General features: G+C 39.9%; 1 protein-coding gene across 1 annotated transcript in view; it reads right to left on the bottom strand.

Annotated features, from left to right (window-relative positions):
- Positions 1-1370: 1370 nt before the first annotated feature.
- OCA2 (OCA2 melanosomal transmembrane protein) overlaps positions 1371-12569 on the bottom strand; it is a 281703-nt gene continuing 270504 nt past the window's right edge. Inside the window, exon 24 of the mRNA XM_084773944.1 lies at positions 1371-3094. Within this exon, the coding sequence (XP_084630070.1) occupies positions 3010-3094 (85 nt within the window). The 3' untranslated portion in view covers positions 1371-3009. The remainder of the gene's footprint in view (positions 3095-12569) is intronic.

Genomic DNA, 12569 nt, shown 5'->3' with positions numbered 1-12569 from the left:
AAAGAAGTATGTAACTTGTATTGATTATCCCACTACTTAGGAATGGCTTTGAAACTGGCTAAGACATGGATGATATCTTTGCATAGCCAATAAATCTTGTTGGCTTCAGAGTCCACATGACTTTTTAGTATATGCCATCTTTTCATATGGCATGAATGGAGATTTATATTTTCAGTTTTGTTATACAGTCCAAACTATCATATAAAGAACAATGGATGTCTTTTACCTGCTCAAACATAGAACAGAGAATCATCTTTAACTGGTTCAGTGTACATTGCAAAAGGACCACACACCAGTGAAATTGGAGCAGAACTGACAAGATCCATCCTGGAGGATGCTGAGAAGCTGACATGTTTGTTCCAGCATCCAGCTTAATCAAGCCTCAGACTGCTTCAGTTGCTATTTCATCAAAGTGTGCTTCTAGGACAGATTCAAGGAAAGCTGCTGGACCCAACAGCCTTTCATCCTGTTCCAGTCAAAACTTCATTTAAGGCTACATGTTCATTACATTTAAAGACTGGGCAACAATTTACAGGTAGTTTTCTTAAGAGTTAACCATTTTTCCAATTTCCTTGGTCCTCCCAAAAGGGAAATTTTACCCCCAAACAACAAAAAGCAATATTAAGAGGACACAATGCCCTCATTTCTGAGAGGTGGTATGGGTGAATTTCAGTCATACAATGGGTGATAGATGCTCGTAAATGTTTGTCTTTGTTTAAAGGAGGTTGGTTGTAAATAGTTATAGCATTGATCAGGTAGGAGACTAGATATAGGAGTTTGAACTTGGGGATTTCTCTCTTCCTTTTTCTCTTTCTATCTTTGTTTGCTAGGTAGAGAGAAAAGGTTGAGAAGAATAGGAGAATATATGAATATCATATAGGGATAATATGGGAATAATAGGGATTAGGGTAGATTATTAAATCTACTCTTCAACTATAGAGCTATTGTTGTTCTCAAATATTTTACATTAATATGAGTTATTGCATACTGATTCAGATTTAAGGTTTTCATTGTTTAAGGTTATTTCACACTGATACAATTTTAAAGTTATTTTTGATACACTTAATGCATAAATGTTTCAATGATTGTATAAAGTATTGGACCTTTCAACTCATTTTTAAATATTCAGTGTTTAGTTCTAGACTTTTTAAAAGTTCATATTACAAACTGGGTAGTTTTTTAAAATGCAAGTTAATAGTCGTCAATTGAACTAAGAGTCATGTCAGATTCTAGTCTAGATTATCAAAAAAAAATATATGCCCTAGGTTAAACAGTTAGTAAACAGGTATAATCAAACAGCATTTGTCTATTCAGGTATACTGAGATAGATAAATAAATGCTCTTCAGAAACCTCAGAGACCTACAGAATATAACACTTAAAGATGTTTTATTATTTTAAGGATTTTTTTTACAATGAAACATTTTAGCTCACATTCAACTTGGAAGAAGATCATAAGCATCAAAGAATCTCCTTAAGGAGTTTGCTTCAAAAGTGACAAGCTACCACGGGGCAAAGAAATGCCTCTGCTCCCTCTGCAAACAGTACTCTGTCCAAAACAGGCAAAACTTGTACACAGGTAAAGTTGACTGCCAAGGTCTACGAAGACAGGGTAGGCAAGTCCTTCATAACTCCTGCTTCAAAAATATATCTGTCAGATACTCTGGGCCAGAAGGCTGAAGATGATTCTCTGACATTATAGAGAAATTCTGGGGAGACCTCATGTTGTAGTGACTCCCAGCCTTAAAATTATTTTACTGCTACTTCACAATTGTAATTTTGCTACTTTTATGAATTGTGATATAAATATCTGTGTTTTGTGATGGTCTTAAGTGACCCTTGTGAAAGGGTGGATCACCCCCTCATAGACAGTGGTAATATTTCAGGAAGGAAGCAGGTTGACACTTCATGGACACATGTTCTGATTTGTAGGAAAGCCACATCTACTCTAAGAATGTTGGCAATAGAAAATAGAATGAGAAAGTTTTCCTACATTGCACTTTGGCACTGTAAGCTCCTTAAGCCTTTTTAAATTAGAGGCTCTTCTGTATATAAAGTCCTTGGTGAACACCCTCGTGTCTCTTGGTTAGGTATAGATAGCTGAGAACTGCGGGGGTGCCTCTGGGCACAGCCAGTGCACTGACAAACAAACCAGGCACCCATATCTGACCTCAGCTGAGGCACAGGCTCCCTCTGGCTCTTTGCTCTCATTATTCCTGTCTGACCCAGGGTGGTGCACTACAGAACCACACCTAAAAACATTGCTGGAACAGCTAGGGCCTCACAGGGAGAACAGAGATGAGTATATTGATCAAGCTTCAATGTAATTGATGAAATCATGTGTCATTTTCAAAATGGAAATTTATTTTTCTAGGTCGTAAATATAAAATGCTAATATAAAATGCTATCTTCTACAAATCAAACTGCTAGGCTTCTAAACACTAATCTTAAATTTTTTTCCCAGAGGGAGAAAATGGATAAAAAGCAAATTGATGTAATCTAAACTGCTATGGAAAATAAATCACAAAGCCTTATATCAAGGAAAACTTTAATTTCAAAATACACAAAATGTTTTCTTAACAGTGGTATTTCTCTTCCCAGAAAGAGACATATTCAAGGGGTATACAAACTGAATACTGACTATTTCGACCTACAGAGTGACTACAATAAGAAAAACTGTATATTCTTAGGATAACTGACAGTTAAAAGACACAGTATTTGGATATGTTTGTGCTGCTTATTACGTAGAATTACAGGATATTTTGTAAATATATGTATTTTCTGTTGGGAGTCTTGGTAAGCTAACTTGTATTTCTCATGATTTTTCCTCAGGGAAAAGACACTGTGGTTTCCGATCATCTGCCTGAACAACATTGCTATTGACAGAGCTTTGATTCCCTGTGTGTTTTGGCGAGCTCCTCCTTCTCTTCCCCAGAGGTGCTGTGGGGAATTCTTCAGGCTGATGACAGTAACGATTGGGTTTCCCTTGGTCTTCAGATGATGGCTAGCTCTTAATTCCATCCCACCACAACATGAGCAATGAGCAGATAGCACATCCCAATAGTGCAGGACACGAGCATCATAGGGAAGCCCAGCCTGTAAAACAAAGAGAAAGTTATGGCCTCTGGTCTCTGGAGAGAACTATGAGATGCAGACTATATATTTTATATTATTGCAAAAGAATATGGCCCTGAAATCTTTATGTAAGGAAAGATTGTAAACATTTTTGCCATAAGTCAGATGGCTAGGTCCTGGAGACCTGACTGGACTGGTGAGGGAGTGAAGAAAGGACAGACATACAGACCCACATACAGAAAAGCTATGGTTACGTGAGTCACAGCCTCTGCTCCACCAGCAGTGGCCCAGAAACTCAGTATTATTTTTAAAGATTTATATATTTATTATTGGGTATACAGTGATCTGCCTGCATGTACACCTGCAGGCCAGAAGAGGGCATCAGATCGTATGGTTTCTAGGACTTGAACTCAGGACCTCTGGAAGAACACCCAGTGCTCTTAACCTCTGAGCCATCTTTACAGCCCTCCATATGTTTATTCTGAGTATAGAAGGCAAGTTTATTCTATGCAGCTGAATGTGGATACAGGTTTATAGTATGCAACTGAATAAGCAGGTGATTTCAGCTAGTCTTGGTAGAAATCTATTGAATGTAGTCTAATGGTGAAGCTATAATTTTTTATGTTATTTCTGCATTTCCTTAAAATCTTCAAAGTTTTAACCTATAACTGTGTATCTATAGATTTTATGTGTCCCATGTTTTATACCCAATGAACAAAGTTCCACTTGCATTTCCCCCCCTTTACCTTATTTTCATGCTTCTCATGGCAGTGCTTCCTCCTGACTATTATGAGTTCCCTGTAGTCAGATGTCCCTATCTGGGTGTTACTTGCTGTGATCTGTACAGCTTAGGGACCAGCCCAACTAAGACAATGGGGAATGAAGAAAGAATAGACACAGAGAGATGCTTACAGGTGAGGTGGGCTGTGTGCTCTGATGGAGACCCACCATCAGTTCTCTGGAAACTTTGGTGTGCTTATTTTATACGTCTAAATCAGTGAGGTGGGTTTTTTTTAATACAGCTGAATGAAGAGGCAGGAAGGTTACAGTACAGCTAAACAAGGAAACAGAGTTAGCTCTTCTCAGTAAGAGGTCTCCATAGGGAACCATCTCAGGCTGTAAACAGCCCAGAGGGGGAAGCTATGATCCACATTTTCTGCATACACTGCCAATATCCACACATGACTAAGGGGAAGGTTTTGTCACTCCACTGCACCTGATCCAGGGAAGGCCTTGTCATTTCCATGAGTCTGGAACACTGGGCTATGGGTATTGTGTTTCAACAATACACGTTAATTCAAGACTTCGTCTACTCCCCCACGTATTTTACACAATGCCGCTGCTTGTTCCACTCATACTGTACTTGCCTAGCATGCATGAGGATCTGGGTTCAATGTCCATCAGCCTTCTCCCTCCCAAAATAATCTCCAGATGTATCAAGTTGCAATTATTATTTTATAGACTTCTGAAAGAAGTCATATTTTCATCAACTCATAAAATCTCTCTCACTTAAATCAAGGGGGGATTGAAAGGTAGGATTGGGAGATAAGGCCATCTCTTGTCTGAAGATGGTAACAGACATTACGGCTTTTAGTTGCATTGGTGAGGTGTGTATGAGATGTGGGAGTAGGTATGCAACTATTTATTAGTTTTTTTGTTTTGTTTTGTTTTGTTTTAGTTTTTTGAGACAAAGTTTCTTTGTGTAGCCTTGGCTGTCCTGGACTCACTATGTAGACCAGGCTGGCCTTGAACTCACAGCGATCCACCTGCCTCAGGCTCTCAAGTGCTGGGATTTAAAGGTGCATGCCATCATGCCCAGCTACGCAACTATTTATGAATGTTATTATGAGAAAGTTATGAGTTCACATTTCTAAATCCTTTAGACCAGAGCATGACCACACAGTGAGCCCTCAGCTAATGCTAGCCACCGCCCATGTTGCTCCATGCAGACATATGGCCTATACTTGTGTGACATGGTTAGAGAGTGCACATAGCCAGGAAAGCATGGATGGTGTTTTAATCATCTTTATGTCGCTATGATAAACACCATGACCAAAGAAAACTTGGGGAGAAAGGGGCTTATTTCATCTTGCAGGTTATAGCTCATCAAGAGACGCCAAAGGAAGAACTGAAGTGAGGAGAGTTAAGCAGAAAACAAAACAGAGAAACACTTATTTCCTTGTTTGTTCCCCATAACTTTCTCAGCTACCTTTTTTATACAATCCAGGCCTACTTGCCTAGGCATGTTACTCCTACAGATGTCTGTGTCCTACTTCATTTACAAACCAAGAAAATTCCCCAACAGACGTGTTCACAAGACACTGTGACAAAGGCAAATCTTTAACTGAGGTTCTTGTTCCCCCAGCTGTCTCTAGTCTGTGTCGCATTGATTAGTAAGACCCACATCTTGTCAACCTGACAAGCAAACATATCACTGTCAAGCCATAACCTTTCCTTTCTTGTTTGTCTCTAAGACCTCAGGTTGACATTAAGATCACAATATAAAACATAGCCCAGCTTTGAAAAGCCCCACCGTCTTTAACAATGCCAGTATTTTAAAGGTCAAGATCTCTTTACAAATCCAAGCCTCTTAACTGTAGATTCCTGTAAAAATGAAAAATGTTACATACATTCTTACTCCAAAAGAGAAGAACATGGGTATAAAAATAACTATATTTAAACAAAAGCCAAACTCCTTAGTGTGAAACCAAATTCTTCAGCTCAGTGTCTGACATCTGCAACCTACTCATTATTTTTAGGGCTCCAAAGGGACAGACTACAGTCACCATCAACCACTGTCGTTGGTAGTTGTTTTATGGTCCTGGCATCACCGATATCCCACAGGCATCATTGTTACTGAGCTGCACCTTCACTAATGGCCTCTCCTATCCTCATTTTACGGACTTCAACTCTGCCATATGCTGGCAGCCTTAGCTGATCTCCATGGCCCCTTTATGTATTCAAAACCAGTACAATTTGGCAACCCTTATACATTAAGAGTTGCCAGCTTCATCTGTGGCCTTGGTCCCTTTGGACCACAACTGACTCTGAGGCCACACTACCTAGATTTTACCTCAGATATTCTGACTTCTTATGAAGCATAGCTGATTTCTCAGCTCCAACTTGTCCCAATGAAACAAGAACATTTCACCTCCAAATTCCATTATTTACTTTGTTTTTTTTTTTTATGTGAATGGGTGTTTTGCCTGTGTGTATGCTGTGCAGCACATGCGTGCACTATCAATGGAGGCCAGATGAGCACATAAGAGCCTTTGGAAGTAGTTACAGATGGTTGTTAGCTGTCAGGTGGGTGCTGTGAACAAGTGCTTCTAACCACTGAGCCACCTCTCTAGCCCCTTTCACAGGTTCATAAATCAAATGTATGGCAGACAAACAGACCTATAGTGTCTACATCATGTAAAACTTCAGAAACCAGGTCTCCATTATCAGGAGTCCTCTGAACGTCCTTATGCTCTAAGCTCCCACAGAACAGCCCACTGAGCTGTAAGTGCTCAGTGAATTTCCCAGCCCAGTGTTTTAAATGTTTTCACAACTTTCCCCTAAACAGCAATGTGGTCTGTCAGCACAATGCTGCACTCAATTTATGTTCTTATAATCTTTCCATTCTTGTTTAGTCTATGTTGTGATAAACACCATGTCCTAAATAACCTGAGAAGAAAAAAAGTTCATTTTATCTCACAGGTTCTAATCTATCATGGCAACATGCATCAGGAACTCAAGACAGATGCCTGAAGCAGGCATGATGAAGAAGAGTTGCTCATTGATTTGTTTGCCCCTGGCTTGCTCAATTGTCTTTTAAAATATAGCTTAGAACCACTGGTTCATGAAAGGTACCCATCACAATGATCCAGGTCTTCTTATATCAATTAACAATTAAGAAATCTCCCCCAACCCCGACATGCCCACAGACCAATCCAGTGGAGACAATTCTTCAATTAAAACGCTCCTTTCCTTTTCCATTGTCTCTGGTTTATGTCAGGTTGACAATGAAAATTTAACCAGTATAGACAGGAACATGAAAAAAAAATCGACAAGGGAAAACTTAACTACACAATACACAGGGGTCTGTTGGAAAGTAGAATGTAATTACGTTATTCTCAAATACTATAGAACAGATGTTTGATTCTGAAAGAAGATAAAGAAAATACACTGCTCCCTACTCCCTACCCCCATCCCAGCACAGCCAGAAATCCTGGGCATTATATAAAACAAGTAAAGGAGGCTCCTCGTGGTGAAAAGAAACTGAACAGCAGGGCAGTTGAGAATCCTGGGGGGCGGAGGGGGGGGGGAATGGCATGGCAGTGAGTTGCCTTCCTCCCATCCTCCATGTATCCCTCTAGAAAGCTGACTCATGGGAAACTCAATAGACAGTAGATTTCCAAAATAAAAGTGGCCCCAAGAAAAGCCTGCTGTAAGCAAAGGAATAGCAAAGGGGAGTATAGATGGGCAGAACTCTTGTAAATATTAGCTGCTGGGATACAGGCAAATAGTACAGGGAAGTTTTATTAATAAAAGTCCTCACTCTCCCTCTTTGGCAAAGGCCACAGACTTCTACCTCTCCCCGGCTGTTCAGAATTATCTTCCTGGGGAGTCAGTGAAGAAGCATGGGGAGTTCTACCTCTCCTTAGATGCAAAGAGGTCTGTGGCTTCCCAGCTGGGTGGCTAGGGAGGAGAACTGCAAGAAGCAGCAGCTTCTTGCTTCACAGCCTGCCTGCTGTACCAAGGCCATGCTCCCACGAGGTCAACAGAGCAATAGGGATTGCCTGGAGAGAAAAACAGTGCTAGCTCCACACCGTGGAGATGCTGGAGGTAGGGTTGGACAGAGAAGGCGCTTAGCAGTAGAAGGTCCTAGCTTGAGTTGAGGTCTAGTAGGACATGTGGACTTGAAATGCAGCTGCCTTGTCCCCACCAGTGCTGTCGGGCCTTCTCAAAGTGAAGGTTTAGATAGGACTCAGACATGGAACTAATCACAAAGATGCTTCTCCTCAAATGAGAAAAAAACATTAGCAGGTACCACTAGGGTAATGTAGACCCTGAAGTCATCCAACAGACGTTTTTGAACCAGCCATCAGAGAAGACTACGCTGCAAGCAATTACAGACACACTTGGAACCAATGGGGGGGGGAGAGTAGCTTCAAAAGAGCAGCGGCACATAAAAAGATGGACCTGGTGAGGTCAGAACTTAAAAGGGAAGGACTTCAAGGCAAAGCTAACTGATGGATGCAGAACATGAGAGAAAGTGTCCAGGAGAGACCCACAAATGTGCAGATATCTAGAAAGAGAACAGACTATCACTCACCTGAGAAAAATCAGACTGAAAAAATAAAGGACAAGTCCACAGGGCCCCACATGACAAAGATATAACTTGTGTCACCAGGAGGAGAAAAGGAAACGGGGGCAGGGGTGGGGGGGAAGAGTATACAAAGAAATAACAGCAGAAAGTTGCACCTAACCCCACCAGAAAGGAATGTCTCTCTAATGTAGTGGTTCTCAACCTGTGGGTTGCAATTCCTTTGGTGGTCCGCCAACTTTTTCATGGGGGTCACCTAAGACCATTGGAACGCGCAGATGTTTACATTATAATTCATAACAGTAGCAAAATTACAGTTGTGAAGTAGCAACAAAAATAACTTTATGGTTGGGAGTCACCAGAACATGAAGAACTCTACTAAAACATCACAGCATTAAAAAGGTTGAGAGCCACTGCTCTAAAGATGAAAGTGCTGGGTCTTTTTCTAGGTGCTGAGATCCTCTGATAAAATTAAACTCCTGAATAGAATAAGAATTCTTAAGCCAAAAGAGAGGAGAACAACAGTGCAACCATAGGCAAAATTGATTTTATCATCAGAAACCAGCAAGTCAACAGAAAGCACAAATTCCTGTATCTGTCAAAAATCCCACTCACAGATTAAGGAAAACAGAAAGAGCAAGCGATGACAAGAAAGCTCCTGAAAAGAGGTCTTCAAATATCAGGAGACCAAGAACCCGAGGACCAGGAAGGAAAATAAGAAGAAATAGTTAAATGTTCTACTTTTCAGTTTTCAAATGATGTTGGGTGATTGAAGAAAGAAAAGATGTAAGTAGCTAGAAAGAAGTTTAAATTTTTGTGCTCACTTCGGCAGCACATATACTAAAATTGGAACGATACAGAGAAGATTTGCATGGCCCCTGCACAAGGATGACATGCAAATTTGTGAAGCGTTTCATATTTTTAGCAGGCTACCAAGAAGAGACTTGATACCTATGAGCATATACAGGGGGAGGAGGCCCCCTCAGTCACAGTCATAGGGGAGGGGAGTAAGGGGAAAATGGGAGGGAGGGAGGAATGGGGGATGGGATAACCATTGAGATGTAATATGAATAAATTAATAAAATATAAAAAAAAGAAAAAAAAGAAGTTTAAATTTTTAACCACGAAGAAGCCATGTACATTTAAGGTGGTGGATATACTAATTACCTTGATTTCATCATTACAGGATGTATATATTCATGAACAAACAAATACGTTCAATTTTATGTATCAATTAAAAAATATATAGAGACTACGTGTCTGGCATCCACAAGGCCCTGGATTCAATCTTCAGCACGCACGCACGCGCGCATACACACACACACACACAAAGAAAAAAAAAATAAAAAGAAAATGTAGGAGAGATAAACATGTTTTTGTGTTGATTCCGACTGTGGGATGGGGAACAGATTTGTGAGGGAGCAGGGTGTTTTTCCACTTAGAAGTCGAACAACTTCGTGGGGGAACTTGGAGGTTGCTAGCTGAAAACATCTTAGTAGAGACTCTGAGAGGATATATATATATATATATATATATATATATATATATATATATATATATCCAAAACAAGAGGCTTTAGAGAGCACTTGGGATTGTTTTGGCTGTTTATCAACAGAGATGCTCCTGGGAATTGATACCTTAAAGTTTCATTATTGTGTTGTTTAATCTCCTTTTCCTAGTGTTTGGGTTAGTCGAGTTGTAAGTGAGGTACGCTCTGTTAGTAAGTTCATAAGAAAGTATAATTGTTAAAAAAAAATTGAGCCTACAAGAAAAGAAAGGAAGGAAGGAAAGAAGGAAAGAAGGAAGGAAGGAAGGAAGGAAGGAAGGAAGGAAATTAAATTAAAATATCATTGCTTTTTCTGATGTGATTCTCAAAGAATATACAGGAATATTTGGAACAACTGTGATACACATGTGAGCACTAAGAGATGTAAGGGAATCCAGCTTTTCATATGCCAAGGGCAAGAGCAACTGTAACATGATTATCAATTGCTGGCAGTATATACAGAGGACACAAGAAGCAGCTCTGGAGAACTCTAGGAAATGCCATGTAAGCCACCAGAAGGAGGTGAAAGAAACCAAATGGGAAAGCAGCAGAAAGCAAAAATAAAATAGCACATGTGAGCGCTACCAATCACCAAGTGCACTAAATGTGAAATGCCTAGACATTCTTACTAAAAACAAGGATCACAGAGTGGCATTTTAAAAGCCCTACATTCTGTCTATATGAAATTCACTTCAGCTATAATGGCATGGGTTGACAGAAAATAAGAGGATATAGAAGAGAAAGCATGCAAGCATTAACAAGAAGAAAAAGATTGCCTATATTCATATCACATAGACTGTAATTAAGGAAAATGCACAGAAACTGTGACTAAAAGTTCAACTCCAGTTCACTTCACTCCAAAGATAAGAGGGTCCTTCATGTCAGTGCTTACGCACGCAGCGGCCCATGGTTTCTGCTTTAGTTACACTTTATAAGTAAAGCAAAGAGGACTGATGTATATTGATAGAGCACCTGATCTACAGAGAGCAGTTCTAAATAAGAAAACAGAAGACCCGGAAATACGTCAGAGAAATACGGACCAAGCCAACAGGTGAGAATGGGAAATATGCCCATGGATTATAGGATGTTAAACCCTCGTTACACTTAAATATGCCATTCATGCTTCATATGAACAATACAGCTATCAAAAAATCAAACAGGACTACCACACGCAGTATTGCCCAACAGCTGGGCATTACTGGTATTACATATAGCATATTCTACCCAGTAAAAGCAGGCTGCACATTCTTTTCAGCATCCGCAGAGAATTTACCAAGATATATGATATTCTAAGCCATAAAATAAACCTCTCAAGATTTAAAATAATCACTACCATACAGAATTTTGAGCCATATACAATTAAATACCAGAAACATTTTTTTTAAATGTTCGGGTAATCAAAGGACATGCATCATAATAGCCCATTGTATAAGAAACTTTACAAAGGAAAAAATTAAGTCTGCAGAACTGAATAAAAATGAAAATAATCCCGGAGGGGTCTGGAGCTCCACAGGGAGACCATCAAGGCCAACGGATCTAGACCCAGGGGTCCTACACAAACTGATGCTCCAACCAAGGACAATGCATGCAGAGAATCTAGACCCTGTTCAGATATAGCTAATGGACAGCTCATTTTCCACATTTGGGGGAAGAGCAGGGACTGCCTCTGACATGAACTCTGGTACCTGAGATTTGATCACTTCCCTTTGGTGTGGAGGCCCTGCAGGCACACAGAAGATGGGAGATGCAGGCTATCCTGATGAGACCTGATAGGCTGTGGTCAGATGGTGGGGAGGAGTGGTCCCCTGTCAGAGGTCTAGGGGAGGGGAATAGGGAAGAAGAGGGAGGGAGGGTGGGAACGGGAGGGGGTAACAATCAGATGTAATACGAACAAATTATAATAAATTAAAAAATGAAAATACTACATATTCCAGATTGAGAGGGAGTTTATAGAACTGAATGTTCACATTTTTAAAATCTCAAATAGAAAGAACTGAAATATAAATCCAAACCAAGCAGAAGAAAATAATAAAGATGAGAACATAAATACACAAAATTAAAAACAAAATAATAGTAGGGAAACCTAGTGCAACCAAGAGTTGACTTTTAAAACACATCAATAAAACTAAACATCTGCTAAAAGCCTAGCAAGAACCAACGTGAGTGATCGTGATCAGCAGAGCAGGGAAAGCACTACAGACCCTGGACCCTTAGGAAACTAAGTCTGCAAACTGCACACTCTAACGGAAGGGTGAACACGAGGTCATACTTGACCTGTTTTATCTTGTTTTTAAATTGACTTTGTAGTCACAAATCTTCAAAACATCAAGACAAAACTGCCATAGACCGGTTTGTTTAGTCAGTGGATTCCACACAACATTTTAAAATACAAATTCTATAAAGGTATGTCCAGACAGCATAAGAGAGAATATAACCTTTCAGTTCACTGGTGAGTGGTCGCGGGTTATGAAAGCCACCACCAGTGTTAACTACCAAAGCAAAGTGCCCAGATGAACCTGCCAACACAAAACAGACTCGCAGCTTATCTGTGCTTTTTGATTTGGTTTTTGCTTAGGTTTTTTTCTTTTTGTCTTGTTGGTTTTTTGTTTATTTTGACATTGATTTTGTTTTGTTTTTTG

This window comes from Acomys minous, assembly GCF_964271855.1.
Source record: "Acomys minous genome assembly, chromosome: 2".
Lineage (NCBI taxonomy): Eukaryota > Metazoa > Chordata > Mammalia > Rodentia > Muridae > Acomys > Acomys minous.
The sequence above is the reverse complement of the archived record's forward strand: the minus strand, read 5'-3'. Positions and strand labels throughout refer to the sequence as shown.